The sequence below is a fragment of the Hylobates moloch genome, unplaced genomic scaffold (assembly GCF_009828535.3).
Source record: "Hylobates moloch isolate HMO894 unplaced genomic scaffold, HMol_V3 SCAFFOLD_1, whole genome shotgun sequence".
In the NCBI taxonomy this organism is placed as follows: domain Eukaryota; kingdom Metazoa; phylum Chordata; class Mammalia; order Primates; family Hylobatidae; genus Hylobates; species Hylobates moloch.
The window spans coordinates 64,558,784-64,576,861 of NW_026652276.1; the positions used below are offsets into that span (position 1 = coordinate 64,558,784).

General features: G+C 40.5%; 1 protein-coding gene across 1 annotated transcript in view; it reads left to right on the forward strand.

Annotated features, from left to right (window-relative positions):
* Nucleotides 1-18,078, forward strand: part of PDE11A (phosphodiesterase 11A) — a 433,775-nt gene that overhangs the window by 234,243 nt on the left and 181,454 nt on the right. Inside the window, exon 7 of the mRNA XM_032755287.2 lies at nucleotides 16,912-16,987. Coding sequence (XP_032611178.1) covers nucleotides 16,912-16,987 — 76 coding nt within the window. The remainder of the gene's footprint in view (nucleotides 1-16,911; nucleotides 16,988-18,078) is intronic.

Below are 18,078 nucleotides of genomic sequence, written 5' to 3' on the forward strand. Positions count from 1 at the left end.
TCATAAATCCTTTTTCATTAATCAGAACTTTACAGAGAATATAAACAGTGATCCTTACCATTCCTTTTACCGGTTTGCACAGGGACGGAGAGGCCAAAAGTCCAACCGGTAAAAGAAACTATTACCCTTTTGCTGGCATGTCAGGCTTCTGGATTCCCTTCCCCTTGTGTCCGGAATTGGTGGGTTCTTGGTCTCACTGACTTCAAGAATGAAGCTGTGGACCCTCGTGGTGTTACAGTTCTTAAAGATGGTGTGTCCAGAGTTTGTTCCTTCTGATGCTCGGATGTGTTTGGAGTTTCTTCCTTCTGGTGAGTTCGTGGTCTCGCTGGCTTCAGGAGTGAAGCTGTAGACCATCGTGGTGAGTGTTGCAGCTCTTCAGGTGGCGCATCTGGAGTTGCTTGTTCCTCCTGTCCGGAGTTGTTCATTCCTCCCGGTGGGTTCGTGGTCTCGCTGGCCTCAGGAGTGAAGATGCAGACCTTCGCAGTGAGTGTTACAGCTCATAAAGGCAGTGCGGACCCAAAGAGTGAGCAGCAGCAAGATTTATTGCAAAGAGCAAAAGAACAAAGCTTCCACACTGGGATAGGAGACCCGAGCAGGTTGCCACTGCTGGCTCAGGCAGCCTGCTTTTATTCCCTTATCTGGCCCCACCCACATCCTGCTGATTGATCCATTTTACAGAGAGCTGATTGGTCCGTTTTGACAGGGTGCTGATTGGTGCATTTACAATCCCCAAGATAGACACAAAAGTTCTCTAAGTCCCCACCAGATTAGCTAGACACAGAGCAGTGATTGGTGCATTTACAAACCTTGAGCTAGACACAGGGTGCTGATTGGGTGTGTTTACAAACCTTGAGCTAGATACAGAGTGCTGATTGGTGTATTTACAATCGTTTAGCTAGACATAAAGGTTCTCCAAGTCCCCACTAGATTAGCTAGACCCAGAGCACTGATTGGTGCATTTACAAACCTTGAGCTAGACACAGAATGCTGATTGGTGTATTTACAATTCTTTAGCTAGACATAAAGATTCTCCAAGTCCCCACTAGACTCAGGAGCCCAGCTGGCTTCACCTAGTGGATCCCACACCAGGGCCACAGGTAGAGCTGCCCACCAGTCCTGCACTGTGTGCCCACACTCATCAGCCGTTGGGCGTTCGATGGGACCAGGTGCTGCAGGGCAGGGGGCAGCGCTCATCGGGGAGGCTCGGGCAGTGCAGGAGCCCATGGCAGGTGGGAGGCTTGGGCATGGCAGGCTGCAGGTCCCAAGCCCTGCCCAGCAGGGAGGCAGCTGAGGCCCGGTGAGAATTCAAGCACAGCGCTGGTGGGCCGGCACTGCTGGGGGACCCAGCACACCCTCTGCAGCTGCTGGCCCGGGTGCTAAGTCCCTCACTGCCCAGGGCCAGCGGCACCAGCTGGCTGCTCTGAGTACAGGGCCCGCGGAGCCCACGCCCCCCTGGAACTTGTGCTGGGTCGCAAGTGCCATGTGCAGCCCCAGTTCCCGCCTGCACCTCTCCCTCCACACCTCCCCACAAGAAGAGAGGGAGCTGGCTCCAGCCTTGGCCAGCCCAGAGAGGGGCTCCCACAGTGCAGTGGCAGGCTGAAGACCTCCTATCGTGCAGCCAGAGTGGGCGCCAAGGCCAAGGAGGTGCCAAGAGCAAGCGAGGGCTGCCAGCACGCTGTCACCTCTCACCCTCAGCTCAGTTCTAAGCCAAGCAGTTTAAGGTCTGGGAAATTAACTTTTCCCAGTTTGGAGGCTGCATCCGAGGGGAGTATCCTGTAGTAGGGGGACACAATTACCCCTCTGTGAAGAGAGGACAGAGGAGGAAAAAGAAGGCATTTTCTCTAAGGAGCCCCCAGGCCTCAGGATGCATTTGAGAGAGGTACAGACTAAAGATGAATGGTTACCCGGCTAGGAAGACAGGATAAGTTGTCCCTAATTCCTTTGTCTTCCCAGCAAATATGGGGTACATGAGGGAGAGAAAGAAGAGGTGTTTCTTTTCTTTCTTCTGTCCTTATATCTTCAAGTCCTGGCAACCTTGACAGGGTGCTATCCATAGGTGTCAGTGCAGCTTCTACTCATGTTAACAGAGGGGCCTAGAGGGTGGGAATATCTGTACTCACCCACATATGCCCTGTCTCCACTGTTGTCATAACCTTTGCGTTCCTTAGACCTTGATAGACTGCAGCCAGCAGCTGGCTGCTGCCTCCTTATCATAAGCTGAATGCTAAGGTAAAGCTAAGGAGCTGGGTTCTCCTCAAGCAAGGGAGAGAAAAAGGGTGTCTTGTGAATTTGGGTCCTGGCCTAACAAGATGCCTTCCAAAAGGAAAAAAAACTCTTGCATAGAAAAGCTCCCTATATCTGCAAGGCTGTGTTAACTACTAACATGGTGGAGAAAAGGAAGAAAAAAAAGCTTAGATGCAAGCCTGGAAAGATTCCTGGGGGAGAAACTTCTTATTCTTATGCAATGGGTTTCTTCATCAGGGAGAGAAACCTTTCATTGCTGTCTCCTTCCTGGGGCTCCCACCGAGCTGGACCCCTTGGCCAGGGGAAGGGAAGACTCTGCGGGTGCCTGGTGGGGAACACTGGCCAGCTAGCCACCCCAGGCCCAGGCCGTGTGCCCCAGACAGGAGGGAAGTGGGGCGGGGAGCCACCGCTCACCTGTCTGTCCTGTGCACATGCCTGCGACCATTGGGGTGAGGGTGAAACACCCCTAATATTGTAAAAGAAAAGATAGGTGCCAGTACATTTCCCCCCAAAATGAAGGAAAATCCATGGAAAAGACTGGCTTGGACTGAGGCCGACATTTCCAATGCCTGAGAATGATGGGGCAGGGAAGGGGGCAGTTTCTTCTGCCTTCAGAAAAAGTCTGAGGACGAGAAAGCTCAGAAACAAAAGTGAGAGAGATGTTTGGGTCTGCATTTTACTCACCCTTCTGACAAGTCCCCATAGAGGCCACCAAAATGATGCAGGATTTTTTTGCTTCTTAGGTCAGCTAATCTGGGTTCTTGTCTCATGACCAGGAAGAATTAGGCAGGCAGACACATTGAAGGGTGAGGAGGGTGGAATGTATTAAGTGAAAAGAAACCTCTCAGCAAAGAGAGGGGGTCCTGCAAGCAGGTTTCCACCTCCCAAATTGAATACCAGGGCCACTACACACCAGCTGAAGAGACCAGGCTCCTCCCCTGCATTAGGCCTGAATTTCTGGTGGCTCCACACCATTCCCCCAGTGCATGTGGGCCTCCAGTCTGCTGCAGGCATGCCCAGGTAAGCCCCCTGTGCAGGTTCCCTTATCTGCACAAAACATCTGGTGTAACACTTGTGGGGCAGGTTGGAAATTCTCCAGAGGTCCTTCTCTATCTGTGTAGGCCTTTGTCTGCCTCCTGCCTCTTTCACTAATATCTATTCTAAATTTCTCAATAGCCCAGTGGCTAATTCTGGCAACCTGAATTCTTTTTACTGACCCCAATTCATCAGAAATTGGGATAGAATGCCCCAAAATGGATTGGCCCTATTCTGGGATTTCATACTATGGATACATCAACTTTCAGTAAATAGAAATATTGGATATTTTTTAGCTTACAGGGGAGGAAATGGAGACTTGGGGAGCTGAAGTGGTCTGCCAAGGCCACACAGCTTTCTTAAGGCAGAGCACAGAACACACTCTGGGCCTTCTGGTTCCCGATTCAATGCATTTTCCTTTAGCATCCTCTTGGGGAGAGCATCAGCTGCTGAGGGTCTGCCTAGGCAATAGAGTCACCACATTCTTCCTTTCTCCCTCCTCACAGGTACATGAACTCGTGGCCAGCATACTTACCTTTTTGTCCTATGTGCTCTGCTCATGAGCTGAGGAGTCTTGGGCATACCACTTAGTTTGCAACATGTAACGTCCTACATAAATATCTTATAAACTGTGTAGATATAGTCACCAGGTCCTCCCTTATAGGAGCCAGCAGTGGTCCTTATAGGAGCACTGATAAGAGTGGCCAGACATCCAGGCACCAGGTTTCCTAGGCACATTGGAAATGATTAAATGTGGGTGCTGGCTCTGTTAGTGGTGGCAAATCCATGTGGGTCTGCAGCAACCTCAATTCTTGCCTCCTCAGAAGAAAGAATTTGACTGAGGGGCATTAGGCAGAAGGAGAGACTGTGGCAAGTTTTAGAGCAGGATTGAAAGTTTTTTTTAAAAAAGCTTTAGAGCAGGAATGAAAGGAAGTAAAGTACACTTGGAGGAGGGCCAAGCAGGTGACTGGAGAAATCAAGTGTGCTGTTTGATCTTTGACTTGGAATTTTATGCATTGACATGCTTCCAGGATCTTTCATTCCTTCTCCCTGGCTCTTCCCTTAGAGTGTGCTGTCTGCATGCATAGCGGCCTGCTAGCACTTGGAAGGGGAGCATGCACAGTGTGTTTACTGGAGTTGTATGCATGCTTACTGGAGGCATTCTTCCCTTACCAGCTGAATGTTTCTCGAAGGTCATATACCAGTTAAACTCTGCCATTTTGCCTCTTAATGCACATGCTTGAGTCTGCTTGCCCAACTCCCAAGATCTTATCAGGAAGTGACTTGTATTAGTCGCCTAGAAGGACAGAACTAATAGGAGCTAGATAGATAGATGATAGATAGATAGGTAGATAGATAGATAGATAGATAGATAGATAGATAGATAGATAGATAGATAGATAGGAGTATTAAGGAGTATTAATTCATATGATCACAAGGTCCTTCAATAGGCTGGAAGCTGAGGAGCAAGGAAGCCAGTCCGAGTCCCAAAGCTGAAGAACTTGGAGACTGATGTTCAAGGGCAGGAAGCATCCAGCACAAGAGAGAGATGTAGGCTGAAAGGCTAAGCCAATCTGACTTGTTCACGTTTTTATGCCTGCTTTATATTCTAGCTGTGCTGGCAGCTGATTAGATGTTGCCTACCCAGATTATGGGTGGGTCTGCCTTTCCCACCCCACGGACTCAAATGTTAATCTCCTTTGGTAACACCCTTACAGACACACCTAGGATCAATACTTTACATCCTAGAATCCAATCAAGTTAACACTCAGTATTAACCATCACACTACTGATCACTAGTTTCAGGGTTTTTCTATCTATTGGGAGACTGCCTTTTGTTGGCACTGGCTGTGGCCAATTATTATTTTAGAGAGACAGTTTAACAACCATCTGACCATCACCTGATGGTCACCTGACTTTCACGGAGGAGTCGGCGGGGGTGGGGGGGGCGGCCCTCTCCTGTCCTGCTCCTTCCTGACTAGCTACCTACTGTAATACCTGTACTGCCCAAGCCTATGCAACCCACCAATCCTTAAAACGTATAGCTAAAGCCGCATCAATCCTTAAAACATAGCTAAAGCCAGTTACACTTGTATATTTCAAACATAGCCCTGATGACTACATTTACAATCCCTGTATCAGTTAAAGTAATAGATAAACTTCAAAATTTCTGTGACTTAATATAATAGAGGTTTAGTTTTTGTTCATGTTAAGCCCAAATGGGTTTTCCTGATCAGTGTTGGTGGGATAGGGAGGTGTTCCCTATTATGTGAATGAAATATTTCAGCAGCAACTTATGAATGACTTGCCCCGTGGACCATATTGTGAATTCTTCAGATTGATAACTGCTGGTGCTGATCCCAATACACCCACTTGTGTGCATTTGATAGTTTCTTGTTCAATTCAGACTAGCATAGGAAGCTTGCCAATTTGGGAATTCATGACACCAGTGGCTATTTTCTGTTAGTAAGAGATAATTTACTCTATCAAGCTTTGCTGTAGGCATACAGTTAAGGTAAGAAGGGAAACTAGATTTCTAATTTCTGTGTCTTTCCTATCTTGATAAAATTCAGGGAAGTCCTTAGAAACTCTGCCCAAAGATATGCAGCAAGAGAATGATCCTTATTTTGAAATCTCAGTTTGAAACTGTTGGTCTTCCTTTTGATAGAAGCTACAAAGGGATGTCTTTAATGTGATGTAAACCCCATCCCAAGTGCTGTCAGATGCCTGCTGAGAGGGCTATGGGGCAAGTAATCATAGTTGTTTGCCTGCTGGGTGTTCTCTTAGTGATTGTCTTAAATATTTAATGGAGTTCCTTCCTTGTGAACAGAGCAGACTTAGCAGGTGAGCCATAGTGATTACTTGCCTTCTGAATGCCTGTTTGAGCTGGCTCTCAAAAGTGGCACCTGCTGGGCTTGATAGCATACATGGTTTTAAGGCCAAACTCTTTGGCTTATGGGTGGAAAAATTATGACAAAAGATTATATGTCACAGAGCTAGAACTACGTTTGTGAGCTTTAAATTCTGCGACCTTATGAAAATCACTGTTTATTCTGTTACAAGATTCTATGAAAAGAATGTAAGACAGAAAAGACCTACTCAATATAATATTATATTTATTTATAATAGTACAAGAAACCCTCATGTTTATGGGTCATCTGTTCTTAGGTTTTGTAGCTTTATCAGTCATCTGCTCCATGGGAACAGGGTATCCATGTGTGTTTCTGAAGACACTGTCAGGATTATTATGTGTATTAATTTTCTATTGCAGCAAAACAGATCACCACAAACTCAGCACTTAACACCCGATTATTATTATTATTATTATTGTTATTATTTGAGATGGAGTCTTTCTCTGTCGTCCAGGCTGGAGTGCAGTGGTGCATTCTTGGCTCACTGCAACCTCCGCCTCCTGGGTTCAAGCAATTCTCCTGCCTCAGCCTCCCGAGTGACTGGGATTACAGGTGCACACCACCATGCCCGGCTAATTTTTTATATTTTTAGCAGAGACAGGGTTTCACCATGTTGGCCAGGCTGGTCTTGAACTCCTGACCTCAAGTGATCCACCCACCTCAGCCTCCCAAAGTGCTAGGATTACAGGCGTGAGCCACCATGCCCAGCCAAAAAAAACACCTGATTATTATCTCACAGTTTCTGTGGGTCAGAAGTCTGGGCATGGCATTGCTGGGTTCTCTGCTCAGGATCTCACAAGGCTGAAATTAAGATATTGGCCATGTGGAATTCTTATTTGGATCTTGGCTTTCTTTTTAAAGCTCATTCAGGTTGTTGGGAGAATTGAGTTCCTTGCAGTTGTAGATTGAGGCTCTCGTTTTTCTGCCGGCCATGGCGCACGGTCTGTCTTAGCTCCCGGAGGTTGCCCTTGAGTCCTAGAATGTGGCCCTCTCATCACATGGCAGCTTACTTCTTCAAAGCCAATGGGAGAATCTCACTCCAATTGGCTGTGACAGAAGCTTACATAATGTCCAGAGTAGCTTATGTAATCTCAGGAGTGATTATCCCATCGTCTTTGCCATGTAACGTAACATCACCAGGGAAGTGACTGTGCTAACATGTTCACAGGCCCTGTCCACACTCAAGGGAAAGGATTATTCAAGATATGCAGGAAGCCAGAGTTGGGGGTGGTGGCAGGTGGGATTCTTAGAGGCCGTCTTAGAATTTTGCCTATCATAGCCTGGGCACGGTGGCTCACGCCTGTAATCCCAGCACTTTGGGAGGCTGAGGCAGGTGGATCACGAGGTCAGGAGATTGAGACCTTCCTGGCTAACATGGTGAAATGCTGTCTCTACTAAAAATAAAAAATAAAAAAATTAGCCAGGCGTGGTGGCACACGCCTGTAGTCCCAGCTACTCGGGAGGCTGAGGCAAGAGAATCGCTTGAACTCAAGAGGCGGAGGTTGCAGTGAGCCGAGATCGTGCCACTGCACTCCAGCCTGGCTATAGAGTGAGACCCCATCTCAAAAAAAAAAAAAAGAATTTTGCCTATCATATCCTAATAAAGAATTTAGTCCATGCACAATGTCTATCCCATGAAGCAGTCTATATATTGTGATATTTTAAAATGTCTACAAGAAAAAAGTAAACAGAGAAGTATGTTTAAAATAATGTATAGAAGTATGTATAGAATAATACATGTGGGTATATATACATAAACAGTATATGCATATTTTTAATAGGTATTTTAAACTTAACATGTCTAAAGCACGGGCCACAGTCTCCTGTCCCCAAGCATGCTCCTCTCTCTGTTTCCATATCTCTATTGAGGCAACACGATCCTTCAGGACGCTTATGTCAAAAAAAGTGTAGGCATGATTCTACCTTTCTCTCATGTTGAATATGAATTCATCAGGAAGTCCAATTGCATAATTTATCCAGAATCTGACCACTTCTTACCACTCAGCTGCTACCACCGAGATCCAACCTACCATCATCCCTGTACTATTTCATGTACAAATCCTCTTAAACTGTCTCTCTCCTTCCACTTTTCCCTTCTATACTCTTTTCTCAACACAATAGTCAGAGGCTATTAAATTTTAAGTTATGTTACAACTCTGCTCACACACTCTTCAGTGTCTCCTTATTTCACTGGAGTAAAAGCGAAATTTGCAGTTCTTTCAGAGATCTACAATGCCATACACCATCTGGCACCCTATCATCCACCCCCATCCCTTACTCATACTATGCAAGCCACCCTAGTCTCCTTTTTCCTACAATGTGCCACTTACACGCCCACCTCAGGGGCTTTGCACTGGCTACTCCCTCAGCTGAAATACTCTTCCCCCAATATCTGCATGGCTCCTCATATCCTCTCCTCTTGAAGACCGTTGTTCAAATGTTGCCTGACAGTGAGGCCTGATACCCTTGGTACTCTTTACCCCTCTTATCTGTTTTTTCCCCATCATCTTAAGATCTTCTAACATATAATTTATTCACTTATCTTTGTATTGTTTACCATCTCTCTTCTGTCGCTAAAATGTAAGCTCTATGAAGGTGAGGATTTTGTTGTTTTTTTTCGCTGATGTATCCCCAACACCTAGAACAATGTTTAGTACATAATAGACATTCTTGTTGAATATTGTTCATTATTGTCAAATATATTATGTATGTGTAATTTATGAATATGCTTTATGTCATTAAATATATTATATATTGACATATGAACTTAATACATATTTATAAGAAAAGATGAGGAAGGACTTGTACCAACCTGTTAATAATTGCTATCTCTAAAGATGGAAGAGTTAGAGCTTTTGATTTTATTTGTGCTTTAAATTTTTCATGTGTTCATATTATTTTTATAATCATGAAAAATTTTAAAGATATTCTAAAATCTTAGACTGTCTATATCTTATATAAATTATGTTTTACCAGGTTATTTTGAGTCTTCTTAAAGTTATAAACAATTATCTAAAACCATGATTGAAATACAATATCTAAACAAGTCAACTTGCCTTGCTGTATCTTTGGGGAATTCAGACGGATTATTTTCTATTCGCCTTTGCCTCTGTTTCTTGGGATTTATTCCAACTAGGTGCGTTGTCTGAGATTGTCCCAATGGCATGTATATAAACTGCATTTGCAGATGACCGCCTCTTGTATTAGGTGACTTCTTAGAATGCATACTCTATTTACAAATATCCTCACCATTACAATCATTCTGTCCTTGCTTTCAACTGGCATCATGCCTCGGAATTCAATTTTCTGTAGTTAGTTGCACTTTAATATATCATCTGTGACACTTTCTGCCCTTCTCTTCTTATTAGATTCAAAGAACGCATTAAAACAAATACACTAATGCAAAACAAGCCATTACTTAGTCAGTCTAAGGTATTAATCCTATTGCTTAATTCAGTATTTCCTTCCATTTGTATAGTTATGGAGAGAATTTTCAGAGCCATCACATGCAGTGTTTGCTTTTTGCCTACAATAAGAATGAATACTTGGACTCAACATTTAAATAGAAAAGGTTCATTCAGCAAAGGGAATGTCAGAAATTAACTAAAAAGTAGGGCAGGCCTTATGCATGGATGGATTTGGTGGTCCATTTATTTGTTACAAATTCAGGAGAGGTGGGAAACCCATCAGTACCTAGATCTCCTCTGCCATGGAAGGCCAATGCCCAGAGTTACACAATTAACACTAAGGTGGTGTGATCTGAACTCTGTAGCTCTTCAGTCCCACGCAGTTCTTCCATGTAAAGTTTTTCCTCTGATTTTTTTAAAGCCTATTATAGACAACTCAATAGTACTTATCCTTGTCATGTAGCACTTAAGGATAATGGGGCTCCAGGCTCTGAGATTCTCTGATTTAGAGCATTAAAGCCCATTTTGCCTGCCAGATCTTTGTGGTGGAGCACTCCTGCACCCCCACAGTGGCTGCTGAGAGCTAGCCTGGCAGGACAGGTCATTCTCTATTCTCTGTAACACCTTCTGGTCTATCAGTTATGCTTCTGTTACAAAGGGAAATATGCAAAATTAAAAACATTAAGAGGCAACGCTCTGTGGATCAGCTGAAATTCATTTGCTCTTGTCAGTCTCTCAGTTTCTGTTACTTAGTGTGAACCAGTTTGAGAACCTTTCCTGAGAAGAAGGGTAGATTGGACAGTGGACGTAAGAATTACAGATGAGCAGGAGGGGAAGGAAGTTTAGAGGTTAGAAGTTAGGGGGATTACTAAGACTTAAATAAAATATAGAATGGGGAAGCAGTGGGTAGTGAAAACAAATACAAGTGCCACAGTTCTAAGAATCCAACAGACTTTGCCGCATGGGCAGTGGAGAAAATGCCTCAGCTCCAAGCACAATCATTTATTTTTCAGGAATTTAAGGAATCATATACAGGCAGTATTCTACAAGCCATTAGGATTGATCCTGTGTGCAGGTAAGATAGGCCAAACTCAATTCTCTCTCTATTATTTCATGGAAATCAAGGGACTAACTTGGAACATTGGCTCCCTCAGCTTGTCTGGTTACTAGAATTTCTCACCAATAGATTATCTTTGGGGAGAAAGTGTTGCTTTAGATTATTGTTAAAGTTGTACATATCTTTCTAGAGAAAGGAAATACACTGAACATTAATAAATAGTATTATATTATCACCAATTTATTTAACATTTCCTTTGACCACCTTTGAGAGGCTGGAAAATATAACAAGTACATGTTGATGGCTCCAAGAGCTAAACCATCTTTAATTAGATCCATTAATTGGAAAGGCCTCATGAGGACAGAAACTAGGTAACATTTTTAAATGGACATATCTTTGCTTGGAAAGAACTAAGCACTCCCAGAAATATATTTAGTTTAACTGTTACCTTTTAGAAAGGCTGCTTTTTCTCACGTGATCTAACTTTTGAGGCTCTAATGGTGTGAATGTTAAACCAAGAATGACCAAGGCACCGTGTGGAACAATAAAGCAGATTTTTTTGGCAGGTGTTCCTTTCAATATTAGCAATATTTGTATTTGTAAAACTCCTTACAAATTTTGAAGCCCTTTCACACAAAATTTTCATAAAACAACTTGAAAAACAAGAAAAAGCACAAAGATGAGAATCAGCTGTGAGGCCGAAATATGAAGATAACCAATGTTACCATTTCGGTGTGCAGGAGATAAATATTAATGATAAAATTGAGGCATTGAAACTTTGGGTGACTTTGTTGGGGTGGTGTGGCTGATGGGCATTTTTGAGCTCCATTGACTGATTCAATATGGAGAGTTGGGGTTATCTGGTGAACAGGAATGATTCTTTCCTTCATACTTGCTTATTACTCTTTCTCCCTGTTTGGAATTTATTCTTTAGACATCCTGTGCTTCTTTCATCTCCCTTCTCCTTTTCCTCCAGCCCCTGCAGAGGATAAAATGGACTCCTGGGCCTTGCCTTTTCATATGGTTACATGAACTAACCTGGATTAGCACAGTTTTCCAGAAACAATAGCTGCTGCCGCAAATAGGCAATTAGGGAATTTCATTAATGATTTTAAAATGGAAAAATTCACTCTCATCACACTCTGCCATCCTTCCTTGTTCTCCTCTCCCACCTGATTGGGCTCATCAAGCGTGTTGATCATCACCATTCCTTAGCCTCACCTCCTTCCCTCAAACACAATGGAAACACTTTAAAGACACCCTCTGCATTCTCTGATGCTTCACCTCTTCTCCTGTGCTCAGCCCATACAAGACTCCAGCTCTGAATAGATGCAGCTCTGCTTTCTCAGTATGGCCTTCCTCTCTTCTAGGACTAACCACTTGATTTTTATTCCTGATCACATCCTTTCTTCCCTTTACCATTTTTGCCTTCAATAATCCCACTATGTTGCTAAATTCAGTAAGCCATTTTCAGTCCTTATCTTATTAGACTTCTCTATAGCATGGGACACTGTTGCTCCCCCTAAGTTCTACTTAGAAAATAACTTCTTCCCTTATGGACAAATTATCTGTGTTTATTATCTAAAATTTACAAACTAGGAGCAATAATTTTAAAATTCTAATAGCCAAGAAATTCAAAGGAAACTATTATGGTCATAATTTTTCCAGGATCCTTCAATGTATATAATATGCTTTTGTATACCCACAGGCATGTACACTATTATCATTTAATATATTAAATATTCTCCATATGAGTAACTATTCTTCTATAGCGTGATTTTAATTAGATGCATAATATTCTGTTGTGTGAATATGCTATGATTTACTTAACCAACTGCCTCCAGTTGAATATTCATGTTATCCTAATAAATCACTAAGTGAAATAATGCTATGGTTCACACTTTTACATATAAAACTTTGTGCATAGCTTTGATAATTACCACAGGATAAATTCCTAGATATAAAATTGATTGGTCAAAGAGTATGTATTTATACTTTTTAGGCTCTGGATACACATCAATAAACCTATTTCCAGAAAGGTTGTAGAAATCTGTTCACACATTATGGATGCAGTAAAGCCTTCAGGTTAAGAGCGTGAGCTTTGGAGTTCTTGTCCATCCCTCTCACTGATGTCACCTTTTTCTTCTAGCACTAAATATTGTGTTCCCCAAAGTTCAATTTTTAGTCTTTTTGTTGGATAAGTTCTCTCTTGCAATAACCATGCAATTAACTTAAATCTTACCCATGCAATTAACCCAGAGGACTGATGACTCCAAGATTAGTATCTCCAGCCCCTCTCACTTGTAATGTGTGTCCATTTGGAGTTCGTATCATTTCCCTCAAATTTCCCGTGTTCCCCACTTCAAGGAACTCTTCCACCTTTACTCAAGCCAGAAACCTCAATGTTATCCTCCATGGGGATGGGAGAGTGCATACTCCCACTTTCCCAGAATAAAAAAAACTCTTTTGGGGAACTGTAGTGCTTTAAAAGTGATGGGTAAACAAAATTCTCTTTTATTTAACTGGTGGACAGCCTAAGGTTTGTTTTTCTCACCACCAGCTTCTAAATTGTCTTTCTTACTGAATGTTCCTTTTCTTCTTGCCTATTGTGACCTGTCCTTAGCTGCCCAGATTTCGTAGGAGACGTTAGACAGGAGCTACTGTTGTCCCAGAGTTGGCAGAGACACTTGTGTTTACTACTCGGTGCTGCCTCAGACCCAGTGGTCTGTACAATATGTGTCGCTCCCTCAGCAAAACAAAGCAGACCCAGCCATCCTAGTGCTGCTGTGGCCAGCCTAAGTCTGTAGATTATACCTTTCTAAAATTGGCTTTCTTCTCTTCATGCTTACTGGTATTGCCTTAATTCAGATTTTATCCTTAGGGAGGGGAAGAAAACCAGTTTGTTTTTTTGGAAGATAACTTTGATGGATGTGTTTGCCATTGGCTGTGCTCCTTTGAGCCAGTCTCTCTCATTCAAGGCAGTTAATATCTCTAAGTCTCATCTGATAAGAGAGGATGATAACAGTACCTACTTCATGGGGTGGTTGTAAAAAGTATAAAATAATGCATAAGAAAGTGCTGAGCAGAATGCCAGACAGAGAGTGAACATCTAACAAATGTGAACTTATCATCATCACTGTTGTCTTTGAAGACTCTTTGTAAAGAGTCTCGGGCTGCTCCTGATTTCTCTAAACAGAGTCCATTGTTGTCTTTCCAATAGTGTTTGAACATCCTCTACTTGGACACTTATTTTATCTCAATATTTCTATCTTTCCTAGACTGTGAGTAGCTCAAGGGTAATGACTACTTGAATCCATTTTTCTATCCTCAATACTAAGCAATGTGTCTGGTGCATAGGAGCTGGTAAATATTTTTTGGAAGAGTACACTGGACGAATGATTTATGCTTATGTTTTTGTTTTTGCATTGGAATTCTCAAATATCAATCAATGTAATTCACTCTATTAGCAAACTAAAAAAGGAAAAACCGCATAATCTAAAATTACATGACTAAAAGGTATAAGAATTAAAGGATAAGATGATGTGATCATGTGGCAAGAAAATCCAAAACACTTTACAGGTAAGACATTAAAGTTAATAATTGAATGTAGCAAGATTGATAGAAACAAATTTAATATTAAAAAGTCAGTTATATTTTTATGTACCAATTACAAGCATTAGAAAATAAAATACTGCTGTTATTTACAATAACATGAAGTTTTTAAGCATCAGGATACAAATATAACAAATTATGTATAAGAACACTACATGGAAAACTACCAAACTTTGCTAAGAGAAATTTTAAGAGCCTTAAATAAATTAAGGGGTATTTATGGATTGAAAAACTCAGTTTTGTAAAGGTGTCAATTCTCCCCAAACTGATAGATTCGAAAAATACCAATAAAAATCCCAGGAATGTATATGTATGTGTATAAACTGCAAATTGATTCTAAAATTTATATGTAAATGCCAGAGGTCAAAAATAGTCAAGACAATCTTGAAGAAGGACAAAGTTGGAGGATTTGCACTACCAGATACTGAGCCTTATTATACAACCATATTATTTAAGACAGTATGGTATTGGCATAAGGACAGGTACCTAGATCAATGGAACAGAATAGAGAGTTCAGAAACAGATCCAAATATATATGGACAGTTGATTAATGAAAACGATGGCACAGTAGAGTGATGGGGAGAGGTATTGCTTTTTTCCTCCAAACAGTGCTGGATCAACTGAATATCCATTTCAAAAAAAAGAAATTTTGACTCCTAGCTCATATTATACATGAAAATCATTTTCAGCTGGATTATAAATTTAAATGTGAAAGTTTAAACAATAAGGATTCTAGGAAAATCATAGAAGAATATCTTCATGAGGTTGGAGTACGGAAAGATTTCTTGAATAAAACCAAAAAAGTACTGACCATGAATTTAAAAATTGAAATATTTGACTATATCATATTAGGGACCTCTGAATCAAAAGACACCATTAAAAGAGTGGAAAAACAAGCCGTAGAATAAGAAAAATATTTGTAATACATATATCTTGCAGATGGCTCTTATCCAGAATATAGAAGAAACTTTTACAAGCCAATTTTTAAAAATCAGACAACCCAACAGGAAAAAAGGCCAAAGTTCTGAACAGACACTTCATGGAAGAGAGTAGAAATAGATGACAAGTATATGAAAAGTTGCTCCACTTCATTAATCATAAGTAGGAAAATTATTAATTTATTGTCCAAATTTGGACACTTTTGAGAATGAAAGGCATATTATTAATAATTATGTCAGGGAAACAGACTTAAACCAGGATTTATGGTCACCCTAGTCATCAGAGATAATCAAATTACTTTTACAAGGAGATACAACCACATATCTATCAGAATTGTCAAATTTTTTTTTAAAAGCCTGACAACATTAAATGTTGGTGACGATATACATCAGCTGGAACTCTCATACACTTCTGGTTAGAAGGTAAATTGGTACAAGTACTTTGCAAAACTTTAAAAATATATATTTTGAAGCTGAACGTGTGAATAACTCAGCAATTTTATTATAAGTATATGCCTATCAGAAATGCATATGTGCACTAAGTCTGTACCAGAATTTAGGGGCTTGGAGGTGGCTTCTGGGGTGGTGATAATATTCTATGTCTTGATCTTGGTGGTAGTTGCATAGATCTGTCCATTTTGTAAAAATCCATTAAGCTGTATACTTACAATTTTGGGGCCTTTCTACATGCACGTTAATCTTCAAAAAACATTGAAAAAGAGAAACTAACATATTGGTACAATGAATAGAAGATATCTGGAAAATTAACTTCTCAAAGAGAAATGTCAAAAAGAAAAGAATCCAAATATAAAATTTAGCTATGTAAACTAACTTTTAGTTTCAAGTGTTTAAAATATGTGGCTCTTGCCTTCAACAAAGAGTATTTTAAAATATCTTTTTATCTCCATATCCATGGTCCAAAACCTTCATATCTTATTGTTTTCTCCTATTGTATTAGAACAATAGATTGACCTTCCTCACTGAAAATCAAGGTCATGTTAACTCACTAAAAGCCTTTCACTCTTAGCGGTTTCTCTCTAACCATTCAAATATGGACCATTGTTTTTAATATTAAATGGAGTTTGTTACTCAATGTTTGATGTTGTTAATTATACCTCTGTATTTTAAATGTCACTTCCTGACATTTGGGGTACAGAAGGAAAATCTTCAAACCTCTACCTCTATCTTACCTTTTTTGTATATAGATTTGACAACATACATAATAATTTAGTAACAGTAAAAATATAGAGTATTAAAAGTAAATGTAAATATGACAGCATTATAGGCACAAACATTTTTTACTAACAAATGTACCTGGTCAAAGGTAAAAATTGATCACTGGTTTAATTAAAATGCTTTAAATACCCAGAGGAGAAACAGTTGCTGGAATTCTTGTCTAGTGGTGTGGTCATGATCAAGATAGTTTTATGTCCAGCTCTCTATGGCTGCAGGGATTGGAGGAGGTCATGTTGGTTTGGGATTTTTTTGGTTGATTCATATTTGGCTTGGGTTTGATTTCTTTAGGATGTTCATTGTGATGAAGGAGGCAGGTGAGTGAGTTTATGCATTACAAAATTAGGTTACAGTGTATAAAATAACTTTTAAAAGGTTATTTTTTTAATATCTGTTATGAAGAATGGAAAAAATGTAAATCAAAAAAGAACAGTTAATATTCAGTTTTAATTAACTTCTTTCTTGTTTCCTAGGCGGACCAGATATCTGGTTTTCACATAAGATCTGTTCTCTGTGTCCCTATTTGGAATAGCAACCACCAAATAATTGGTAAGAGATGACCTAGTTAAACTTCTTGAATAAAGAAACAGAAATTTGCTTTAAAATACTCCCATATCTTTTTTATGTGTTCCCTCTTTTTATGGCCAGGTCTCATCAAACTATGTGTGACACTCTTGTATAATTTCATAAGCTCAGACTCCTAATGAATCAACATTATCCACAACTTGAACAAATATTTATGAAGTTGAAAGAACTAATAAATTTTAAAGTTGGAGAGAATCTGAGTTATCAACCAGTAGAACTCTTTTATCTCACCCTGTAGAAATAGAGGCAGAGAGAGAAAAAAAGCCAGAGACAGAGAGAGAGAGAGAGAGAGAGAGATGACTTCAAGAAGGCCACAAAGTTAATAGCAAGGTCAGGAATAAAACTTAGGCTTCCTAACTCCTAGTACAGACTTTCTTACTATGTCAATATGTTTACATCTGTGCTTTTACACATGGTGTAAAGGCAAAGGAAGAAAGAACATTCTCTATTGGACATATACTGAGCATGCATTTTCTGCCTGGGCAGTTGTGAAATAGGCCACATTTTTCTCACAAATAGGGAATCATGGGCAAAAACAGCTTCCAATTTTTCTCTTCCTCCATTCCCCTTTCCTTCTCAAAAAACTCAATTAGGAAAGCATCAAATTCAAGAAAGAAGCCCAGGCAAGGAGAATTAATGGTTGAAATAGAGAAGTCCTGAAGGATGGAAGAATTAGTTGAAATTATTGAAACACAATAAAAATGTGGCTTTTCTTCCTAACAGATATAAGAACACTAATTCATTTGGTAACTAATGTATCTATTTGCCTCACTCTGCTTCCCCCTAAAATTGCCTGTTAAAGTCTAAGACACTGCTGCTTATTAAAGGATTTAGTATTCTGTGAGTGTTTTTAAGATCTGAATTCTAAGATAATTTGTTTCATCAGCTTAATCTGCATAAGAATATTGGTATGTTACTGAACATGAATATTCTAAGATTTGGGATATAAGCCTCTAGTACAAAGACTTAAACTACATCATGCACAGAGTTTTAAATAAATTTATGTTTAAAGGGAAAGTCCATAAGAAACACCATGTGCTACCTGTTGATATTCC